This window comes from Nothobranchius furzeri, chromosome 13 (genome assembly GCF_043380555.1).
Source record: "Nothobranchius furzeri strain GRZ-AD chromosome 13, NfurGRZ-RIMD1, whole genome shotgun sequence".
Taxonomy (NCBI): Eukaryota; Metazoa; Chordata; class Actinopteri; order Cyprinodontiformes; family Nothobranchiidae; genus Nothobranchius; species Nothobranchius furzeri.
Genome location: NC_091753.1, coordinates 53,003,565 through 53,027,833, shown reverse-complemented (window position 1 = coordinate 53,027,833; position 24,269 = coordinate 53,003,565). Strand labels below are relative to the sequence as shown.

General features: G+C 42.8%; 1 protein-coding gene across 2 annotated transcripts in view; it reads left to right on the top strand.

The window, feature by feature from the left end:
- b3glcta (beta 3-glucosyltransferase a) overlaps positions 1-24,269 on the top strand; it is a 128,915-nt gene that overhangs the window by 50,765 nt on the left and 53,881 nt on the right. Inside the window, exon 3 of one of the 2 annotated variants that reach the window (XM_070543607.1) lies at positions 5,827-5,866. In XM_070543607.1, coding sequence (XP_070399708.1) covers positions 5,827-5,866 — 40 coding nt within the window. Of the gene's footprint in view, positions 1-5,826; positions 5,867-19,892; positions 20,025-24,269 lie in introns of those variants that run through there. The other variant, XM_070543608.1, reaches the window with a different exon arrangement.

Here is a 24,269-nt window from a genome sequence, read left to right as displayed (position 1 = left end):
CTTTTTCTAGGTTGGTCTTGTTCTTGTACTTTAAAAGGGTGTCAATCCTGGTCCAGGGCCGGTATCCAGCATGTTTTAGTTGTTTCTCTGCAACAACACTTGGTGCAGAAGCCTATTGATTATCTGCTGATTGAAGCCAGGTGTGTTGAAACAGGGTTAAAACTAAAAATGCTGTTAGACAGTATTACAACTCAGACTTTATTCGTAGGGTTACTCAAGATAAAACTGTGTACGAAACTTGTGACTTGGTTAAAAAAAATTGCACAACAAGCATCTGTTGCTCCGAGAAATATTTATATCAGTTTGAAAAACACAGGTGATGGTGGATCAGTCAAACAAACCATTTTTAACCCTCCCACTGTCTTTATGGTTGACCCCGCAAGGAAAGTTGATCATTGAGCAGGATTGATGGTTTATCCCTTCAGGTCCGCGTGGCAGGGGTGAGGTGGTGCTCACTCCTCACCCCCGCCACGTGGACCCAAGGGATAAACCATCAATCCTGCTCAATGATCAACTTTCCTCGTGGGGTCACACCCATTAGGACAGTGGGAGGGTTAAGACAAGAACCAAAATCATCAAAAATGCCTGCAACAGACAAAAAATCGGAGCATAAATGTTACAATATGTTGATTTCTATCAACAGCCTGCTAGAGACATTCCAGCACTCAAGAAATGCACAAAATGACGCCAATGGGCCACCGTTTGGACGTGCCTGAGTTAAACCAAACATTCTGTGTAATTCTTGGGTCTTATTTATACTTGTTGACAGTGAACAGCCTTCAGAAAGAATTTATAAACCTGGCATCCATAAGAGATGGTAAACACCCCAAAAAATTGGGATTTTTAATTTCCTACATTTTTAATTAAAAAAAAGCAGAAACCGTTCTAAACAGGTGATGCTCACATGAGTCACGACCACCAGTTATTTTCATAACCTGTGGATGAGAGCTGACATTTTATATGATTTAGGCAAGAACAACAACAAAAATAAAAATAAAACATCCACAGAATTAAGATGACCTTTCACATGATTGGTGTGCTCTTGACATGACAAAGTACAGAAACGTCTGACAACCTTCCATCGTTGCCACCAGTAAACAGAAACGGATGTGAAATGATAGGTCACGAACGTGTGTGTAGCTCCTGCGTTCGCAGGGACTCGAGATGGAGAAGAGGACGTGTAGAGGTTTCAGATCAAAGGCAGGGCTCAAGGATTTCTCTTTGCAGGTACCCTTGATTAAACAACAGTCATACTAAGTGGGCTGTTTCCTCGAGGAGATTTCTCATGTAGAAATGAACTACTTTGTCTTTTTTATCATCTCAGATCAAATCTTTCCATCTCCATCAATGTTGTGGATATTCAGACAAAACCTCGTGATGGCGAAACTCCTCAGATAGACGGTCTAAACTCAGAGAAATGCCTTTTGAACATTTATATGTGTTTTATTTCAAAATCTCCTGTACAATATTAAAGAAGTGGATTGCTAAAAACCCATTTTTAATGATTTTTTCGGATTATAATCTGAGTTTTTCAGGCAGGATGGAAGTAGTCTCCTACACCTATCTCCCGTAGCTTCTGATAGAAAACAGGTGAAATTCTAGGATTAGAATTAGATTGTGTTTGTGTGTGTGTGTGTGTGTGTGTGTGTGTGTGTGTGTGTGTGTGTGTGTGTGTGTGTGTGTGTGTGTGTGTGTGTGTGTGTGTGTGTGTGTGTGTGTGTGTGTGTGTGTGTGTGTGTGTGTGTGTGTGTGTTTGTGTGTGTGTGTGTGTGTGTGTGTGTGTGTGTGTGTGTTTGTGTGTTTGTGTGTGTGTGTGTGTGTGTGTGTGTGTGTGTGTGTGTGTGTGTGTGTGTGTGTGTGTGTGTGTGTGTGTGTTTGTGTGTGTGTGTGTGTGTGTGTGTGTGTGTGTGTGTGTTTGTGTGTGTGTGTGTGTGTTTGTGTGTGTGTGTGTGTGTGTGTGTGTGTGTGTGTGTGTGTGTGTGTGTGTCTGCTCTGTCTTCTTGATCCCCAGTGAGTCGTGGAGGATGGCTGCTTATACTGAGCCAGGATCCTCGAGGTTTCTCCCTGTTAAAAGGGAGTTTTCCTCTCCACTGTCGCTGCATGCTTTCTTAGTATGAGGATTGCTGTAAAGACTCTGACACTAGTCAGTGACTTGATGCAATTTGCTGGGTTCCTTATATAGGAAACTTTGTTCTGATTGGCTTAATGAACTGACCTGAATTGGAATGTTTATTATGTGAAGTGCCTTGAGACGACTCTTGTCGTGATTTGGCGCTTTATAAATAAACTTGAATTGAATTGCATTGAATTGAACTGAAAGGCCTGACAGATCTACGTCACACTGTCACTTAACATTCATGGACTCACCCATCGTGAATCAAGATGGGCGAGGCTGTTGTTGGTTTAGCATTGAGGAAAAAGCAGAGAACATCTCAGCTAGTAGAAGCTAGCTGTTAGCATTAGCAACACCACCACACAGCAGAACTCCTCCAGGCTTACATTTTTTGAGGAAATAAAACATCCATGTTGAAAGTCAGTGGTAGAGTTGCACTGCTTTTATCCAATCCAGGGCGAGATGTCCAAGTATCAGAAGATAAGAGTCCAACACCCGCCATCTGAAGCTCAGCTGTGATGAGTCACTTTTAGTTCCTAGAAATGGGGCAATGGTGTATTTTCCCTCCTGAGAATGACTTACAAGGCATTCATTCCTACTAGAGACCACTGTGTGTTGATTAAAGGAGTGAACCACTGCTATCTGGTCCTCATGTCACCCATTTTTAAACTCGGACATGTAAATCAGTAGGTGCTATACATTCTTTCATGATTTTCAAGGTTCAAATTAAAAATAGATAAAACGTTGCATTATCCAGGTAGCTTAAGCAGGTGTTCTGACACAAATAGCTTGGCATTAATAAGCACACAGTGTTTTGAGGGAACAAGTACCCATGAGATAATAAAATATGACCCAAGAATTCCAGGTTGACTAATGTGTTTATGGACTTGAAGATTAACCAGAAGGAAGAGGCACCTAGGACAGCAACGCTGTAGCACAAGTGTGGAAAAAGATCACAGCACAGAAGTTTTTGTTCCTCAAAGCAAATCATAGCAACAAGAAAGGCATCTGCCCAGACTGAGAGCTAAATAACGGCCATGCTAGATGCTGTGTTGCAGAAGCCAGGGCCAGATTTTGTTTGTCTGCTAAATGACCTACTGCGATTTTTTGTTTGCTTGCTGGAGGCAGCTGCAACACGACCCTCACTGTGCCAAAAAACAGTACTCAAATTAAAATAAATGCCTTTTTTTGTCCAGACTCGCCACAGCTTAGACTGCTACTGTTCTGAATAAGGCAGAACATGATTGGTTAAAGGCAGCAGTGGAGGAATCTACTTCTCTGCTGGATGCTGAGATTTGGGCTGAAGCCTAATTAAAACCCGTCAGGTCTTCTTTGGGGGTCATATGCAGTGAAATCATATATTAGATGCATACATAGCTGTACAGCCAGTGCACAATCAGTTTAATTAGTGAGTCTGACAGAGCAGTTAATCGAGTTTCACTCGGCCGTCACGGTGCGGTGGTTTTCTGTTTCCTCCCTGCTAAAGCGGACGGGGGTGAACAACTCCTCGCTCACACTTACCTTCTACATTCTTGTCCTCATTTGTTTTATGATTATTTGCCTCTGTTTTTTTTTTCCTCTTTGTAATAACCCACTAAACAGGGTGTTATTTAGAAGTTGAAGAGATCTCACAAGTGTAATTATCTGATAACGAGTCCGATTTCTCAGTGTTGTGAGCTGGAGGAGACAACTTGTTCTACCCTGGAGGTGTCTACTCGTCTTCAGCTAGGAAAATGATTTCAAACAAGGATGGTGTGATGAGAAAAGACAGAAACCTTGTGGCCATGACTAATGCTACTGAGTCCAATTAAGCTGATGCGCCTGCTGAATCAAATCACCCTGATATGATCTTGCCTGCCTGTGCGTACATTTGCATCCAACGCTGATCACATGAGCGGGGAAAAAGTGACGACTCGGATCTTCTCACATGCATATCTGCATAGTTGCTGAACTTTTTTTTTTTGTTTTATTCTCCATCTCATTTAGTGCTTGTTTAAATGGGAAAAATTAGAATGATAAATTACCTGTGACTAGCGTTGGGTACCGAATTCGGTACTTTTTAAGGTACCAACTGAATTCCACAGTACCGACTGAGCACTGACTCACGTCATTTGAAACGGTGCCTCATTTCGGTACCCGTCCTTCATAACGAGAACTTGCCTAGACAGCTGCGCATGCGCAAGAGCGTTATGTCGTCGGTCGCTGCGAGCCATTTGTAAACAGAGCAGCATGGTAGAAAGAACGCACGCTAAAGCTTGGGTCCACTTCACTAAATGTGATGGGTAACTGGGTGATGATGAAACCAGCGACAACGATCTAAGTGAGACATCGTCATCTTAATCTGCTCCGGTAGGTAAATAAAATGTTAAGATAACGTTAGCTTGATATGTTAGCTTCCGTTTCACTAATGGTGCGTTCGCTTTCTCCTCGGAACTCCGAATTTCCGACTAGAAGAACATGAACGCGCTCTAAAGTTTGGCTTCACTTTACTAAATGCGACGGGTGATTGGGTGAAGATGAAACCAGCGACAACGATCTAAGTGTGAGGCATCATCGTTTTAATCTGCTCTAGCAGCTAAATAAACTGTTTAAGGTAACGTTAGCTTGATAAATTAGCTTCCATTGCCACCATTGTGATCAGCTAATGGTGCGTTCGCTTTCTCCTCGGAAATTCTAACTTCCCAGTAGGAAAAATCAAATGAAAAAGGACAGCAAAAGGAATGAAGATACACAGTAAATTTAGTTCACAGTAAAGATGTTTGCTTCAGTTTAATTATCAGCTTATGAAACTACAAGGACGATGTTAAAATACAAACAGTTGTATGTTATTTATCGTGATATTTATCAAATATGGTTATATATTGAGAAAAATATATCTTTAATTATAAAAGAGAGTTAAAATATTAAACACTCAAAAGTATCTAAAATTGGTTCCATTGTATCGATTCCTAGGTACCGGGAATTAGTACCGAATCGATTCAAATGTCAAAGGTACCCATCCCTACCTGTGACTGGCTTGTTTTTATAAGATGCACCTTATTATGAAAATTGTTAATCCTCCAAAAATTGAGTGGAGTTTTACAAGCTCAACCGCCATTGCACTGTTGTTATTCCTTGTAAGCACTGTACCGAGCTGTCTGGGAGAGAATTTATGACTTCGTTAGGCTCTCCGACGCCTGCAACAGCTCGCCAGTGGAACGATTGTTAGTCTAGAGGAAGTCATAAATCAAACTCAATTCATCATTATCTATTAATACAGTTCCGCTCTCGCTGTGGAGCTCAAACGTTTTTGCCTTCTCCCAACCCGAACGATTTCCCTCCAAAAGGCGGAGGTGAAAATTGTTCCTCAAAAGTTTCTCGTGATTGATTTAGCCTTCCCTCTGTGGTCTGCAGCGTGCGCTGACAACTCTGAAGGTGGAACAGAGCCTTAATTGAGCTGAAAACTTGGAGCTTAAACGCTGCAGGCGCAAAAACCCACACAATTAGGAAGGACTAATGACGTGGGGTGTCGCCCATTATTCCTCCAAATAAGCCATAGGGGATTCAATACTTAGAATCATTAATTCTTCATTAGTGATTAGGAAGCAGAGCAGACTATTTAGACAAAGATCAAAACCTTTTATTGTGTTTGTTGTTGAAACAAAAAGAGGGTGAATGTGGGTTATGAGAAGGCTGTTGCATGATTTATTAAAGAGTCTTTCTGTCTTTTTCAGAACAGAGATGAGATCCATGTCATTCACAAGAATAAACTGGGTAAGTTGGAGCTGTTGTCCTGTCTAATTAGCAGTTTTGTGTGAGCTGGCAGAGCTTCGTGACGCAGGGAGAATTGAAGGATGACACCTTTTTATCTTTTTCAGGTGAAAATCTGAAACGTAGTGTAAAATAAAAGCTAAAACAGCAATAAAGCAGCGGCTTTGTCTTTAAGCTCCCCGCTCTCATCTGTAAGTCATCTCAGAGGCTTTTAGGCCATGGTGGAGGTTCACCCTGAGCTCCCTGCCTGTCACAATCATGCACAATCAAACCCACAACTGTTTTAACCCACTGCTATTTCTGACCTGCAGCAGAATCAAACCTTCAACCTCCTTGAGTGTGTTTTCAGGGATGTCTGCAATACCCATCTAGGTTTCTGGAGGGACAATTTTAGATAAATTGGAAAAAGTATGTTGAAGCGTCCTGATTTATGACGATTTTTCTAGCAAGAAAAAACATGCAAGTGTCAGTCGATTTGCTGCTGTGCTGTACATTCCCTCAGACATTGTGTGAGAGTGCAGTAGCGAAAAAGGCAGAGTGCGGCTTACGGTCATTGCTGGAAACCCGTGGCAGGAAAACCGACAACAGAAGGAAAATGTTCTGACAGATAAAAAAGTACAAATAGAGAAAAATTGGGTTTAATATTACAGTGATAGTAGATTTTGGTAACTTCTTGATCTGTTTTTGCAAATTAGTCAAAAAAGTAATGAGAGAAAGATTAAAGGGATTTTTTTAATTAACAGTATACAAAGAGGTTCGCGGCCGAGTGTGAAGCGGCTGGGATGAGGATCAGCACCTCCAAATCTGAGACCATGGTTCTCGACCGGAAAAGGGTGGCTTGCCAACTCCGGGTCGGGGGAGAGGTCCTACCTCAAGTGGAGGAGTTTAAGTATCTCGGGGTCTTGTTCGCGAGTGAGGGTAGGAGGGATCGGGAGATCGACAGGTGGATTGGTTCGGCGTCTGCAGTGATGCGGACGCTGAGCCGATCTGTCGTGGTGAAGAGGGAGCTGAGCCAGAAAGCCAGGCTCTCGATTTACCGGTCGATCTACGTCCCAATCCTCACCTATGGTCATGAGCTTTGGGTAATGACCGAAAGAACAAGATCGTGGAAAAGCGGCCGAAATGAGTTTCCTCCGTAGGGTGGCCGGGCTCAGCCTTAGAGATAGGGTGAGGAGCTCGGACATTCAGGAGGGACTCGGAGTAGAACCGCTGCTCCTCCGTATAGAAAGGAGTCAGTTGAGGTGGTTTGGGCATTTGGTCAGGATGCCTCCTGGACGCCTCCCTGGTGAGGTTTTTCGGACATGTCCTGCTGGCAGGAGGCCCCCGGGTCGACCCAGGACACGTTGGAGAGGTTACATCTCCAATCTGGTCCGGGAACGCCTTGGGGTCCTGCCGGAGGAGCTGGTGGAGGTGGCTGGGGAGAGGACGGTCTGGAACTCCCTAGTTGGGATGCTGCCCCTGCGACCCGGACCCGGATAAGCAGAGGAAGATGACGACGACAACAGTAAACAAAGATAAACGGCAGAAACTTGGCAGAAATCCTTTACTACTGTTTGAATCTCTGAGGGAGACCTGGAAAATGTCTTTATTAATACTTAAACAGATTGCCTACCTTTCCATTTCTCTTTTTGTAATTCCAGCTTCTTTGGAAGCAAGAACCTTACCCTGGCTTTCCATCGGGTGCATAATCATCAGGAAATGTCCATAAAGAGTTACGAGCAGCATTGGGGTTAGTGTTGGGCAGTGAAGCGGCCAAAATGAGTTTTCTCCACAGAGTGGCTGGGCTCTCTTAAGCCGGGCGTACACTGTGCGATTTTTTCCCTTTTTGGAGCCGATTTTCCACTCGTGCGAAAATCCACAAGATCGGGGCGAGTTTTGCACTGAGCGTCGTGTAGTGTACAGGGGGTTACGAGAGGCGATTAACACCACGTGACCAGCTACCGATCAGCAATCGTGAGCTCGCACGGACTTCTGGAGTGTTTGATATTTAGCTCGTTCCTCGTGAGGGTATCGCACTGTTGAAGAGGCGCTGCGAGCAGCTTCGACCCAAAAAGTACCAGAACCGCTCACTGTGCATGCGCAATCTTGCATCAACACCGCTCGCCCGCTGTTTCCCTAATAACACACGTTGTTCGTTTTTATTTCTACACGTTTTTTTACTCACAAAGATTGTCATGAAAGCGTGTTTGTCGTGTTCATGTCAAATTAAACTGATCACAAAACACAGATTTACTTTCTTTATTTCGTTTTCCTCATCCAACCCCCATAAATCGCTGTGTGTCCTCCTGCAGCACTCCCAAAGGACAACAGGCAAGACAAAAAAGTCTGACGTGTTGTGTAAAAACTGCCATTTTTAGCATATTTTTAGGTCCGACGTGTTGCTAGCAGACGCACAGTGTGAGCTGTCAGGTCGCATCCGAGAACTGGGTCGTGCAGTGTGAGCGCATGACTCGTGAGATCTGCCCTGCGAGGAAGTCTTACAGTTTGAGCTGAAGCTGAGTGCTACGAGTGAAAAAGTCGCACAGTGTCCGCCCGGCTTTAGAGATAGGGTGAGAAACTCAGTCATCCGCGAGGGGCTCAGAGTAGACCCGCTGCTCCTCCACATTGAAAGGAGCCAGTTGAGGTGGCTCAGGCATCTGGTTAGGGTACCTCCTGGACACCTCCCTCGTGAGGTTTTCTGGGCATGTTCAACCGGGAGGAGGCATAAAGAAAAATCCATGACACGCTGGAGGGACTACATCCCTCGCTGGCCAGGGAACACCTTGGGATTCCCCCAGAGGAGTGGCCCGAGTAGCTGAGAAGAGGGAAGTCTGGGCCTCCCTGCTTAGGCTACTGCCCCCAACTCTAGATAAGTGGAGGAAAGTGGGTGGATGAATGGAAGGATGGATGGTTGGCTACATTGTTGCCACTGGCCACTTATTAAAGCTAAGGTCATGTAGGTGACAGGTGCTGGAGTGCATCTCTGAAATCCCTCTCCATAGTAACCTTGTCCAGCCAATCTTGATATTCCCAAGTGAGTTTTAGATCTTCCCAAATGCCTCCTCCCTGTTAGATATGCCCAGAAATCCTTCAGGGGGAAATGGTCATTAGGCTGATCTCCCTCTCCGCTGCATTTACTCAGATCTCCTTGCCTCAATGTAGGACAACCAGAACCACCAGGATACCTCAGCTGAAGCCAGATAACATTAGCCGTAGCAGAAGCAAAAGATGTAGCTATGCAGATTGGTCTAGCCGTGCTCCATTGTACCCTCAGCAGGTCCACCATTGGTCTGAACAGTTTTGTGTCATGCCAATCACAGCGCTCTACCAGTTTGGTGGCCAGAATGACTGCGACTGAGCGGATCAACTAAGACTAAGAGTTTCGTCATTTTCCAGCTTTGGACTATTTAGACTTGGGCTTTTTTTTTTTTGAGTCAAGATCAGATAGAGGTACTTAAGTCCTTTACTTAGAAAAATGACGAATTTGCATCCTCTTTGACAGTGTTTGGTGGACTGCCCCGCTGACTGATATTCGTAGCAGAAAGTTTGTCACATCATTCATTGTCCGATAGCGTGCAGAGACAATCTGAAAGACAACCGTAGATTCCACCCCATGACTAAGCTCCGTCTATGGGTCGTGGCCAGATTATATATTCAGGCTTGCCAGGCTAAGAGAATGTGTCAGTTTTATGAGAACTGTGAGCTGGAAGATTGTAATTTCATTATATCGCAGTTAGATCATGAATAGGAATGCCTCAGATGAAAAGGTTGCATAGTTTGGGATCTGAATGGAAAACAACAGAATTAAAATGGTTAAAAACTGGCTTTTGTCTGATTTCTACCTTATTAATTTGGGATTGTTTGATTTGAAAAGGTACCCAGATTCTCCGGCTTCACCTGTATGTAGTTTTATTTCTGAATTTAAGTTCCAAGTGGAGCCAATGACACAAAAAGCTCAGATGTTTCGGCCCAGTCTGAGATTTCCTGAACTTTCCCTGTTCCTGGGTCACTATAGGGGGAGAAAGCACACGTCTGGCTTCTGTGCACAGAGAGGAAACACAAACAGCTATCAGAAGCATGGCGCTGCATCGTCCCAAACTTTAGTAGTAGTTTTCTTTTTGTTATAGAGGAGAATCAAAGCTTCCTGAAGAGAAAGATGTTTGTGAGGCAAGAATGTTTAGACATTCTGAGAAACTTGACAGTTTGTTTAAAGGTATGGTTGACTGAAATACCATTTAAACACTTTTTTTCAGATTATAACCAGCTTCTATGAGTTTTCATGCAGGCTGAACATGAAAATAGTCTCCTACACCTATCTCCCGCTTTAGCGTCTGATAGAAAATAAACAATGAAACGATAGGATTAGAGAAGCCGGACAGATCTATGTTCATGGACTCCCTCATCTTGACTCACGACGGGAAAGGCTGTTGTTTTAGCGTCCAGTAAACAGCAAAGAAACACCTTGACTAGCAGAAGCGAAACGGTTAGCATTAGCAACTTCACCAGACAGCAGAAATTCTCCAGGCTTTTGTTATTTGTGGAGATAAAACATCGACATTGCAACTCAGTGGTAGTCGTGTTGCTGTTTGCCAATCCAGGGTGAGATGTCCATAAATCAGGAAATAAGACTTCAAATTCAAATTCAAAGATACTTTAATCCTTAAAAATACTTAAATCCTGCTGTCTGAAGCTTTCTTGTGATATCGCAAACTTGTTCCTGCTGAGCCAGGGGTTTGTGTGCTTTTTTGTGCCCTGAGTACGGCCTGCAAGGCATTCATTCCTAGTAGAGGCCGCTGCAAATGTATTGATAAACATTGTTGTTTTACAAATTTACCTCTTCACTCAATGCCAGTGATGAAAGGGAATCTGATGTTATTTTGGCTGGAAGTTGCAAATCCTAAGGATTTTTGACCCTAAGGGCCATCTGTTGGTAAGGTCTTACTTGAACACTAAAATAATGCTTGCTTGCAATGACTTTGGTATCTACTGCCTTCTATAGCCAGGGAAACTACACACTGTCACTTTAAAGAAGTATTTATATTCTGTCTGTCTGTCTCTATATTTTTGTCTAGAATAAATTAGTTATTGCTTTCATTTCAGATTCTGGGTTTTGCCTTAATCATATGGAATATTTGTTCTGCTCTGTAAAGGTCATGTTTCAGCAAATGTCACTGCACACCAGAACAGCACAAGAGCATTCCAGATATTGATTAAATTTTCTAAAGGTCTTCGCAGTTCCATGAAGAGTTCTCCTAAGTCTTCTTGATCTCCACCATTATTACTGTCAGCTGCTAACCACAAGAGCAGTCTACCGAATCTTTTTACATCCATCTGGCTTTGTGGATGCTGGTTACTTCGGAGTTCTCGGCAGCTGCGTCCAGGAGTCCAGGGCAGCTGATGGAGGCTTTGCTTCAAGTCATCATATTCATTTCTACTTCGTCTTTCCTGTCAGTGGTTTCTGAACAGGCTTTTGGGTTTTAAGCTAATTAATATCTGAGAAATTTGTAAAGAGCTTAGATCACACTTCATTTCGAACAGCAGGTTTATTTGCATTTTAGTAATTTTTTTGGTTTAATTTTTTTCTAAAAAATGTCAAAAAGGAAAGTCATTTAACCTATTTTTATATGGCGCAGTATGGGGGCCAAAATTAAGACTACTGCCCAGCAGCAAGAGGCTGTATAAATTCTGAAGCAAACTACTGATCTGATTAATGATAAGCTGGCGCCGGTAACTGAGAGGCTGGCGCTGCTTACTGAGAAATAGCACCTTTACCGGCGTTATTACTAGATACGCTAGGGACTAGCAGCCCTCCGCTGGTCATTGACTGGTTCAAACACTCCCTCTGCTGTCTATTAGCATGGATAGGCTAGCGTTAGCCTGGATGGACTGGTGTTAGCATTGGAGAGGCTAGCCATTAGCGTGCCTAGGCATGCCACTAGCTGGATTTCCTACCCCCTTGACGGACCTTAAGCATGGATAGGCTGGCATTAGCATCGGAGAGGCTAGCCATTAGCATGTCTCGGAGAGTCACTAGTCAGCTAGTGGCCAGCCTAGGCACGCTAATGGCTAGCCTCTCCAATGCTAACACCAGCCCGTCCAGGCTAACGCTAGCCTATCCATGCTTATAGGCAGCAGAGGGAGTGTTTGAACCAGTCAATGACTAGCCGAGGGCTGCTAGTCCCTAGCATATCTAGTAATAATGCCGTTAAAGGTGCTATTCCTCAGTAAGCAGCACCAGCCTCTCAGTTACTGGCGCCAGCTTATCATTAATCAGGTCGGTAGTTTGCTTCAGAATTTATATAGCCTCCTGCTGCTGAGCAGTAGTCTTAATTTTGGCCCCCATACCGCTCCATAATTTTATCTAAGATGTGAGCAAAACCTTTAATCGACCCTTTCTAGTTCTACATAATCAAAAACACATGCCAGGTTTTCTCCAGCACAAACAAAAATTATGGGGACACTTCTGTCCTTACTCTCCTGTGTGTTATAAAGGCACTCAGCTCAGCTCCACACAGTTAGCAGAAACCTTGAAGAGCTTTCAAGTGCCTCAGAAAACGAGTTATTGAACCAACTACTTTAAAATAAATAACTTTTTTCAACAAGGAGTGCTTAAAACCTGCCTCGTGTTTTCTCTTTTAAATACAACCAAATTCCCGTCAGTGCAACAAAAAGGACAAAAATACAATCAGAAATGTTTTTTTTTTTTTTTTTTTTTTTTGGTTATGGAGGAGGTTTTGGGTCAGCTTGGACAGTAGCATCACAGAACCAGCACACAGTAAAGCAGCTTCCACATTGCCAGGCCGGGTTGATTACACACTTATCCTTCCACACATCCTTAGGAATGTGGACATGACCGAGCATGTGGGTGGTCTTGAAAATTGACGCGAATACGTCAGTGATGTCATGAACGCATCTCAGAGCACGTACAGTAGATGGGGCCAACGACGCTCTGAGAAGTTTGCTGTAAACAAAATAAGGTAGCCGTAAGGAGTGTTGCTTATTGAGACGCATTCTGATATTGGATCCTTCTCTGCTGTCTGCCCTCCTGTGGAGCAGCTCAATCCTCACAGCTGTGTGTGTGTGCATGTGTGTGTGTGTACTGGTTCGTGTGTGTGTGTGTGCTTCAGTTAGAGGTGTTGTCTCCTCCTCAGTAACCAGAATGATAATGAATAGTGCATTTGGGAAGCCCCCTCTGGCTGATTCCATCTGCTAATTGGAGGCTCCCCCTAACGTTGGGAGTAAATTTGAGCCAGCCAATCAGTCTTCAGTGGATGTGTTGGACCAGCTTGTCTCCAGGCAGACCGCCTCAGGAAGAGTGCTGAAAAAATGACAGCTTGCTCACGAAAAATATCCAGGCTACCCAGATGAGAACACTTCACCCAGTCCAGGCGGAATAAAGCCGATGCTAGTGTGAATATGGTACAAGGATTAGGATCCATATTGGATCAATATCTACTGCAATCTCTGTTCAATTAAGTGCGGATGAATTGGTCTCCAGTGTGGCAGGAACAGTTACTGGTTCTGTTTCCTGAAGGTGAGAATCAAAAGGGTTATCATCTTTTTGCAGGATTTGTTCTGAAAGCAAATCAACCGCAGAAAGATTTAACACCTGCCCCCAACAGGAAGCTTCTTCAATAGCATGTACCCTCTTCATTCCAGGCAGAAAATCCCTTTTCATTTCAGTTAAGCCCTTTTCAGATTGACATTCTGGAATATGTGTGGACAATTCAGTCCAGTTTTTAACCAGAACTGTGTTTTCAGACACACCGCCTTTGTACCTGAACTTGTCCTTTCGGCTGCCTTCACACAGCAGGGAAAAGTTCCAGATGTCTGAGGGGGAGGGGGTGGGAAGGCTGTACACGGATATTGCGTAAATATAGTGCTGCGGGCGTACATGCGTCATTTACCCAAACAAAGCCATTCAGTCAAACATGGCCGACGAAGAGATATAATTCCTCTCACTGATCGGACTTATTATCCAATTCAAAAGTCTGCTATATACATTCAAAGCCATCCATAACCTAGCTCCCCTGTACCTCTCAGACTTCCTTCATCCCTCAACCTCCACCCGTTCCCTCAGGTCCTCCTCCTCCATTCACTTCTCTGTCCCACCTCTCCGTCTGGTCACTATGGGGAGCAGGGCCTTCAGTTGCTCTTCTCCCCAGCTCTGGAACCCATCCGTAACCTAGCTCCCCTGTACCTCTCAGACCTCCTTCATCCCTCAACCTCCACCCGTTCCCTCAGGTCCTCCTCCTCCATTCACTTCTCTGTCCCACCTCTCTGTCTTGTCACTATGGGGAGCAGGGCCTTCAGTCGCTCTGCTCCCCAGCTCTGGAACTCACTCCCTCCTGACCTCCGAAACATTGACTCCCTCACTCTCTTTAAAACCAGACTCAAAACCCACCTGTTCCGGCTAGCATTCCAATAATTACTCTCTTTGCTCCAACTCGATCTGTTTTATGCTGTTCTATCTTTTATTGTTGTGTATTTTATCTCTGTCTGTAAAGTGTCCTTGAGTGTTTAGAAAGGCGCTGTTGAAATAAATGTATTATTATTATTATGTTAAGCATAATTCTGCGCACACGAAGATGCATAAGAGACCTGGAGGATGAAGCTCAATGGTTAAAGGAATCACGGAAGTGATGTGAAGCTCTCTGTCGCAGGTCTAGGAGACGGTACCGTAGGAGGTGAGCTGCCATGGTTCGCCGCATGCTACAGGAGCAAGCTATCTAGGTGCGCACAGCTTCCCCCGGTCCCCTCCTCCTCCCCCTCCTCCTCCCCCTCCTCCCTGTCCGTGAGGGGCTTCGTCCGGTTTAATTACGGAAAAGGTTATTCGGATGTTTGTTTTCAGACACAAAGGTCTTAAGGACAGAGTCCCGAACATTTCCATTTTTCATGGCCTGTCTGAAGGGGGCTATAGAAACACAGTTGTAATGAACCTTGATGATTAGCAGTAAAAAGTTTACTTAAATGATTCTTTTAAATCTTGAAATGTCCTCGTCTTGCTGTGGACCGAATAGCAGTCAGATAGCAGACAGCTGCAGATTAAAGGAGTGGTAGTAGACTTTTAAGTCTCCTGTGAAGGACTATCGGAGATTGGAGTAGTAGCCAGGGCAAGGTGACTCAGGCTGTGGATCTGACCTGTGAGTCTTAAAATCAGGCCATTTTGTGACGCTACAGCCATAATAATACAATATCAGACTTTTCTGTATTTCATTTTCCTTTTTTCTCTCATTACCCCCATGGCCACCTGGTTGCTTAATGGAAAATTTTATTTTGTATCTGCTTTCAAGAAACTCAGCAAGTTCCTGCTCTTCTGCCCTTGTTGAAAGTGGATTTGCAACAGTTGTGAACAACCCTGTTGCAGCCTGCTATAGCTAGTGCTAACAACGAGCTAACACTAACGTGAGTCAACTACTATTAGAATAAACAATGAAATAAAAGCAGGGCCGCTGCTAGGCTTTTGGAGGCCCTAAGCTTGATTGGCCAGGGAGCCAATTTGTCAGAGCTTTTTTGAGTCATGCAGAAGTAAACATAACAGACATAATAATTGTTTAATTAGCAGTGTTTAGTTAATTATTCAATTCAAATTCAAAAATGCTTTATTAATCCCAGAGGGAAATTGATTAACAAGGTTACTGTGAACTACAAAACATACTGGAGAACAATAGGTTGTTTGCTGACAGACAGCTGATAAGCTACATGGAAACAGCCAACAACATGGTAAAAAAGACTTTAGAAAGATGAGTAATATTTATAGAACATTGAATTTATGACTCACTTCATCCAATAATTAGATTTTCTGACTGGCATGTCTTTAAAGCTCAACTAAGATGTGCATGTAAGTAACCTGCCGTTACTAGAGCTAGTCTCTGCTTAGTAGCACTGGAATATTTACAAGCCTCAACACAGAAGCGCAGACTCTAACTAATGGGTAATGTTTGAAAATGATAAGAATGGCTATTTTGCCCGAATTTTGACTGACAGGCTACATAATTAAGAAAACACTCAAAGGCTCAAACAGAGGGCAACTAATTTGTATGTTTTCTGAGCAATATGCTACTGTCATAATAACTCAACTCTGTAATAATTTTTTGGGCCCCCCCAGGTACCGAGGCCCTTCGCATTCTGCGTACTTTGCGTATGAACAGCGGCGGCCCTGAATAAAAGGATCCACACTGTTACAAAAAATGTTATTACTTACAAGTTCAGTAGTAGCAAAGCCAAGTCATCATCAGCCCGTGCTTTTGTAGCCTCCTTTAGCTCCTTCAAACTAGTGTAGCTGCGCTCATGTTCACTCTGTTTGCTTCGCCTCCAAAAACATTACTCTCTGATTTTTAGTTCCAGGCTCTGCCATGATGCCAACAACAAATTAAACTACTTTCTCTTCTTGTGTTGTTTTATTTGACGATCAGCAAACTGAAAAAGCTAACTGCTAGCATAACAGCTAATAGCTGTAAAGCTGCTTAAGAGTTTCCTCTATGCAGTGTCTGGTGGGTAGAGAGCTGCAGAGTGGTGTCAAATATGAAAATGGTCAAGTTTTTAACTCAATCACTGAGATCAATGTTAAAGCTCTAGCTTAAAGTTTAAAAAACGATCTACTTTAACTTATTTACAGTCATAACCACAGCTATAAAAAAAATTCCAAGAAATGCCCTAAACATTTTTTACCATAAAATCAAGCCCCTTTTATCTTTTTTTTTCTTTTTAATTTCATTTGTTTTAAGTCTCGTTTATCCAGTTTCATCTCATCCAACTCCGTAAACGGGATTCATAAGCTGAAACTGTTAGGAATTAATTGCTTCAGCGTACTGATTTATTGATATTAAGTAAGGTTCAAGAGTTGAGTTTGGCTCTCATTAGTCTTGAGACGAGATCTCCGTTGAGTCGTAAACTCTGTATAGCCTCTAATAAGTGTGATTATTTCAGGTCAAAGGTCACCCCCCCCCCCCCCAAGTCTTTACATGTTAGATCTACAGTTTTTTTGCTACCACTCTTAGAGAATAAGACAGCTTTCCTTCTGATGGTTTTACCCTCTTGCATACATCTCTTTCTCAGGCAAATGTGAATTTTTTTCTATTCCCTCTTTATTATTCTATTTTTGCATTGTTAGTGCATCGACTTCTCTCTCTGACTCTCTCCACACTGTTATTTGTCTTCATTTGCTACGTTTCTGTCAGCTTCCTTTCTAATATTTTGCTCTCTGTGTTTATCGGTTGATATTTGTGATATTGATTTTTTTTCCCAACCGTTAAATACACCATGCTCTGTATCGATTTTTTTGCAAGGCAATTAAAAGTATGTATTAACAGGAAAAGAAAGTTGATAGAAAATCTTTTTGGTTACAGCTTGATCCATAGGCTTGTGCCACACCAGATGATTGCCAGTTGGAAACGTAAATCCTTTTTATGTCTAAATCAAACTCCCAGCAGTGTGAAAAGTTGGAACTACTGAGTATGGACACTTTCAGCGTCTCACACACGCATCTAAAATTTTAAACCTTTGACGATGAAGTTCTCCAAGGTTAGTTGGGGTGAAGACTGATGTTACTGTTAGTTCAGATGCTCTTGTTTCTCTCATGCTCTGCTTAGACTCAAAGTGAGAGCTAGAAGGGAGCTTTTTTCCGCGGGTATAATTCTGGTCTTTTGGCGTCCAATCATGTGAGCCACTGGAGTGAATCAGGTTTTACACCAGCACAGTCAGAAACGGGATGGGGAATTGAGCTGCCGACTATGAAAATGAGCTATTGACATCCCTCCTCATCTCTGACTGTGCTCTGGACCTGTCACGAGCTGTTCCCACAACAGCCTAATGACCCTTATCCACAGGATCCGAGCAATCCAGCTTCCCTCAGACATTTATCATAGAAATTTCTCTGGCGATCTGATATACGCCCTTAGACTCATCACTTTTTGAGCTTTCAACTGGATTCGCCATAGTTTTAACATGCTTGTTGCCCATCCTACGTGTGCTTACCGGGCTGTGTGTGAATAGAGGCGCTTTGGGCTGGAATAAATATTCCCATGAGCGTCCTGGTGACTTCACACTGACTTAATGCTGATGATGGAGGTAACAGACCTGCAGGGGAGCCTACAGCTCTGTGTGCTCCCAGCTCTTCTACCACTTGGTAACAGCTGCAGTCGGCTCCGAGGAGGTGTCACTATTGATTTTGTGTTCGTGAGGTGACAATGCCGTGCAGCCAGTTGACTTCTTCTTGTACACACGCTTATATAGAAATACAATCTTTGTTGGTTAGAGCTGCTCGATTATGTTGTGACTTTGAACGTGGCATTGTTTTTGGGTGTCAGACAGGCTGGTCTGAGTATTTTAGAAACTGCTGATCTACTGGGATTTTCACCCACAACCATCTCTAGGATTCAAAGTGAACTGTCCAAAAAAGAATAACTATCTAGTGACTGAATGTCATGAGGATTAAAATATTTTGTTGAGGTCAAAGATGATAGGAGAGTGGGCATACTAGTTTTAGATGATAGAAAGACAACAGTAGCTGAAATAGTTTGGTGTCAACCACATGAATGCATGGATCCATGCCATCACAGGGACACACACAATTCACACACTCACTAACAGCTAATTATAATCTAACATTCAAGGAGGCAAACTGGAGTACCCTGAGAAAATGCCCACATGCATGGAGAAAACATGCAAAGTCTACGCTTAAGGTTCAGTGTTTCCCAACCCTGGTCCTCAGGGACCACTGTCCTGCATGTTTGCCATGTTGCCCTTTTAACTCATTCACTGCCATTGATGACTAAAGTCATCATTTGCATTTTTCTACTGTGTGGGCGTCGGAACGAGCCCCCGCACCGTAAGAACAAACATCTCAGCTCTGAAGCCGATCTTCATCTGCATACGTCACACGTCACGTGATCAGGAAGCAGAAAATCCATGTGTTAGGAGATGGTTTTGGGCCGCTGCTGTAAAAAAAAAGTGAGGCGCGGCCCGGAAAAGCTTCTGCCGATCACAATTCAACAACGGATCATAAAAGAAAGGATAACGCTCGAAACTCGCGGATTCTTCCTCATGTAAGAGGTGAGTCTCCTCTTTGTTTTGGTTGTTTTGGCGTCGACATCAACCAGGGTATCCGCGGGTCCTTGAAAAATCTTAAAAAGTCTTAAATTTAATTTTCCAAATTTAAGGCCTTGAAAATCCTTAAAAATGACAAATAATCCTTAAATACAGTTTCCAAAGGTCTTAAATTACCAAAGACCCAATAAACTAAATTATTTTATTTCTATGAAATTTTAGTGAATTTCTAGTTAGTGATGAGCATTTTTTGTGTATGATGTTGGCATAAGTGGAACCGTACACATTCAGTTGGTTGTGAAAGGGGGCTATTTTTAGATGAGCACATTAGCTGGTAAAGCTAGTGGGAGCTTGCGCCATGGGGAAGTGCAAGTTTAATGGTATATGGATGGCTAATCCCACGTTCGTGACGTGGTTAGCACCTGTTCCAGGCAATAGCTGGAAATTATAGCAGAAATTAAATTTTAAAAATTTGCTTAAATTTGGTCAAAGTGGCCTTAAAAAAGGTCTTAAAAAGTCTTAAATTTGGCTCCCTTAAACCTGCAGATACCCTAATCAACATAGCGTGCAGTGTTCTGTGACTCTTAAAAAAACATAAAAAACGCTGAGAAACGCTGGCAGCGAATGGCTTTACTGGTAAGGAAACGGCTGGGAGTGAATGAGTTAAGCACCAGTGTTTCCCTGCTGCCACACACCTGACTTAAATGAATGAGTGATCAACAGGCACCTGCAGCACTTGTCTTCTTCAGGAGCCAATGTAAATCAGGTGTGCTGAAGCAGAGACAAGGAAAACATGCAGGCCAGTGTGCCCTGAGGACCAGGGTTGAGAAACACTGGAGTAGATGATCCTGGATAAAGTTGTTAAACCAAGCTACAATATCAAAATGCACTATTTGAGCCACAAACCTCTCACACCGGCATTTTTTATTTTTTTGTTGCAAAATAAGCAAGTGCATAATGTGTGGAGGACCCAGGAAAACACGGAAGACGGTGGTTTGGTGAGACGGACAACCCGATGGTCTAATCGTTTCTTTCGAGCCGAGCCGAAAGCCGTGTTCTTGTCAGAGGTTTTGCCGCTGCTGCCCCAACCTTTAAACCTGCAACCTTTTGTGAGGCAACACCCTGCATCCTGGAGGTAAATTGAAAGACAAATTGTGTTAACTGTACTGCCTTGTCATTAGAAATGTAATCATTCTGATCTTGTAACATAGTATGTTAAAATGTAGAAGCAGCATCTAAACCAGATAAAACCAGATAGAGCTGGTTGGGAGGAGTGTCAAACATTTCTCCTCGTACCTTTTTCATCCAATATATTTTAAGGCTGATAAAGACCCTTTTCTTCTATGGAGTGGCCCCCGAGGAATGCTGAACAAGGAGAGATAAACGAACACTAGACTCCTGCTTTCTAGTTCCATCACCCTGGCAAAAGAAATTCATTTGCACTGAGGAGACGAGGGATTTGGCTGCATTTCCTCAGGAACCTTCTATCTCTGTGAATTTTTTTTCCCCCAATATGACTGTGCCTTATAATGAAATTCACCTCTTTTCAATTCAAAGGTTTTACACAAAGGAGAGCGTAACAAAAAAAAAGTCCTGTGGTCCTGAAAAAGTCTTAATTAGGTAAAACAACGTCAGAAGAACAGCACGTGACATTTACCTGTGGGTCTTTATTTACCACAAACGAATGCCGCTGCAGCCGTGTGAAAAGTTCAGTGGTTAGTAGGAAACAGGTCTGGAGTCTTGATTTCCTGGGGGGTGGGGGGTGGGGGGGGTGTGGGGGTGCGGGGGGGGGAATTGCATTTATATGCAAATGGATACATCTTGTTTCTATTAATATGTGTTTGGTGATGTCCATTGATTATTATTGAGAGGTTTTATTTCCAATTTAATAGATTTGTCTTCTTAGTGACAATTCTATTAAATCACCAGATTTCTTTCATTTTTACTGAAAATCTTGTCCAGAATGTGGGTAAATGTGTAACTAACTGATAAGAAATGTGTTTATTTTGTTGCTTTTGTAGATAAATGAATTCAGCTAACATTTCTGGTGGCTCAAGTATGACTCTAATTATAATAATTGAAGTTTTGATGTAATTAGTATTTTCTAAATAAAAAAGCCTGTTGAATCCTAAGTCTGTATTTTGGAACTAAGCCCTGGGAAGCCATTAATGGACAGCTTTGGAAGCTGTAATGAAATGTGTGTTTCTTTACCACGTGCTGCAGGACTAAATACCTTGTAACGATATAAATTGGAAAATATCTTTTAGGGTGAATTTGCAAGGTGTGATAATGGTCTAGAGATATGTTTAGGGTAATGAAGTGGTGTTTCTTAAGTTAATTGTTAAGTACCAATCGGTGGGTCACACCGACACATTCACACACACTTCTGGTTGCTTTAGAAACCCACACAAGGCTAAATCGCCTGTTTTTAGACCGTCGAAGGAAGCTCACACATGCAAACTTGGCACGGAAAGACTCACGTGAACCAGGATTTGAACCTTCTCCACAGCTGGTGAAAATATTTTACTTAAAATGATCATCAGATAATAATCAGGTGCTATTTAGAGTCAAAATAATAACCTGACATTGAATAGAAACTCTGAATTGTACTGCAAGCACAAGGAAGGCACTCTGAATAGTGTTTTGAATTGAAGCTTTGGTTGTAGGGGAATAAAACAGCTTGGGTGGGTTTTAATACTCTCGAGGCTTCATTTAAACTTCGCTGGGTTACTGTGAGGGAACAAAGACGTGATACCGTCGGGGCTGTCTCTGACCTTGGAGCAGTCCCTGCTCAGAGCACCTTATGCATCTCCCATTAAACACAGAGCAAAACAAACTACTAACAGCCGCTCTTTCCCTCTAGTGCCACAGTTTATGAGCAACAATGGAACAATAGGCAACCACTCCAAACCTTCCGATATAAGGACTCTGTTCTACTGAGAAATCTCATCAGCATCTGTTACAATCCTCCCAAGAGTAGGAACTTTCATAATGTCTTTTGATTGATTGGTTTATCCACCAATCCTTATTTTTTATCTTGTTTATCTTCCGATGTACACATCACTGGTCACCAGCTGTATGGCCTTTTTGCCCCATGTGGCATTGTTTAGTCGAAGTACAGATGCATTAATGCTCAGCTTTGAATAGGAGGATCGTTTTTAGGCCAATGTTTGTATTTCTCGCATTGCATCACGGGACTGGGTGCAAGAAACAGTGCAGTTTTTCTATAATTTGATTGTTTTGCACCTTTGGAAGGAGTATTTAGCGAAGCAGAGGGGCCATTCTTGCTCTGTGGTTGATTGTTTGGCCCGTGGGAGTCTTGATAAAAAGTTTGATTGGAATTTCCTCCTTACAGGAACGCGAAATACGAAAGAGATGATTGCAGTCGACCCGGACTGTGGATTCCTGCAGCAACAGCTTGAGAGTCTCATTTTGCGAGTCCTTGTGACTAAGCATTTGTTAATTAAAGAAGAGGTTTTTAAAATCATTCATCTTTGTGTATTTTTAAATCCACAGATTCATGCTGCTTTCCTATTCTGATTCAGGTGTCTCAAACCGTGATTAGGGATGGGTACCTTTGACATTTGAATCGATTCGGTACTAATTCCCGGTACCTAGGAATCGATACCGGTACTTAACGGTACCAATTTTAGATACTTTTGAGTGTTTGACATTTTAATTCTCTTTTATAATTAAATATATATTTTTCTCAACAATAACCATATTTGATAAATATCACGATAAACAACATACAACTGTTTGTATTTTAACATCGTCCTTGTAGTTTTATAAGCTGATAATTAAACTGAAGCAAACATCTTTACTGTGAACTAAATTTACTGTGTATCTTCATTCCTTTTGCCATCCTTTTTCGTTTGATTTTTCTTACTGGGAAGTTAGAATTTCCAAGGAGAAAGCGAACGCACCATTAGCTGATCACAATGGTGGCAATGGAAGCTAATTTATCAAGCTAGCGTTATCTTAAACAGTTTATTTAGCTGCTGGAGCAGATTAAAACGATGATGCCTCACACTTAGATCGTTGTCGCTGGTTTCATCTTCACCCAGTCACCCGTCGCATTTAGTAAAGTGAAGCCAAACTTTAGAGCGCGTTCGTGTTCTTCCAGTCGGAAATTCGGAGTTCCGAGGAGAAAGCGAACGCACCATTAGCGGAACGGAAGCTAACATATCAAGCTAACGTTATCTTAAACATTTTATTTACCTACCGGAGCAGATTAAGATGAGGATGTCTCACTTAGATCGCAGTCGCTGGTTTCATCATCACCCAGTTACCCATCACAGTTAGTGAAGTGGACCCAAGCGTTAGCATGCGTTCTTTCTACCATGCTACTCTGTTTTCAACTGGCTTGCAGCGACCGACGACATAACGCTCTTGCACATGCACAGCTGTCTAGGCAAGTTCTCGTTATGAAGGACGGGTACCGAAACGAGGCACCGTTTCAAATGACGTGAAACAGTGCTCATTCGGTACTGTGGAATTCGGTCGGTACCTTAAAAAGTACCGAATTCGGTACCCAACGCTACCCGTGACCGTTATAATAATAAAGAGGTAAATAAATAAGCACATTAATTAATGAAGACTCTGCAGTCTCAGTGAGGATTCATCTGTTTTCTTTGGCAATCACCCACAGGTGATGTGAATCACTCTGACTCTGCTCGTCGGGTCTGGCTCCTGCTTTTAGCACAGCCGCGGCTTTCCGTTATACAGAAGAGATCGGGCCAACTTTCCTAAAACAAAATAACCGTAGACCTCCAGACTTTTGAAAGCCCTTAATCTTTCATGACTGAAGGGTCCAGGGCTTTCTATTAAACAGGAATAAATGTCTCCCCAGCAGATTTGTTGGCTATCTCCAGCGGTCAACGGGCAACCAGGTGGGATACACCCTGGACAGAGAGCCAGTCCATCACAGGGCAACACAGAGACACACAGGACAAACAATCATGCACACACACGCACTCACACCTAGGGACAATTAAGACAGAACAATCAACCTAATAGTCATGTTTTTGGACTGTGGGAGGAAGCCAGAGTACCCGGAGAGAACCCACGCATGCACAGGGAGAACATGCAGACTTCATGCAGAAAGATCCCAGGCCGGGAAGCGAACCCTGGACCTTCTTGCTACAAGACAACAGCTATAACCACTGTGCAGCCAGTCACATATCAACATGCATACTTAAATTTTAAACATCATCTTTGCAAAAAAAAAAAAAGGCAGTCTGTCATATTATGACATTCTGAGTGAGAGGTTAAATAGTTGACGAGTTTGATGTATTTGTGCATGGCATGTAAAAGTTGTCATTGAAAGAGTAGAAACTAGTCATTTCCGAGAATAAATATTAATTCCAATATTGGACTT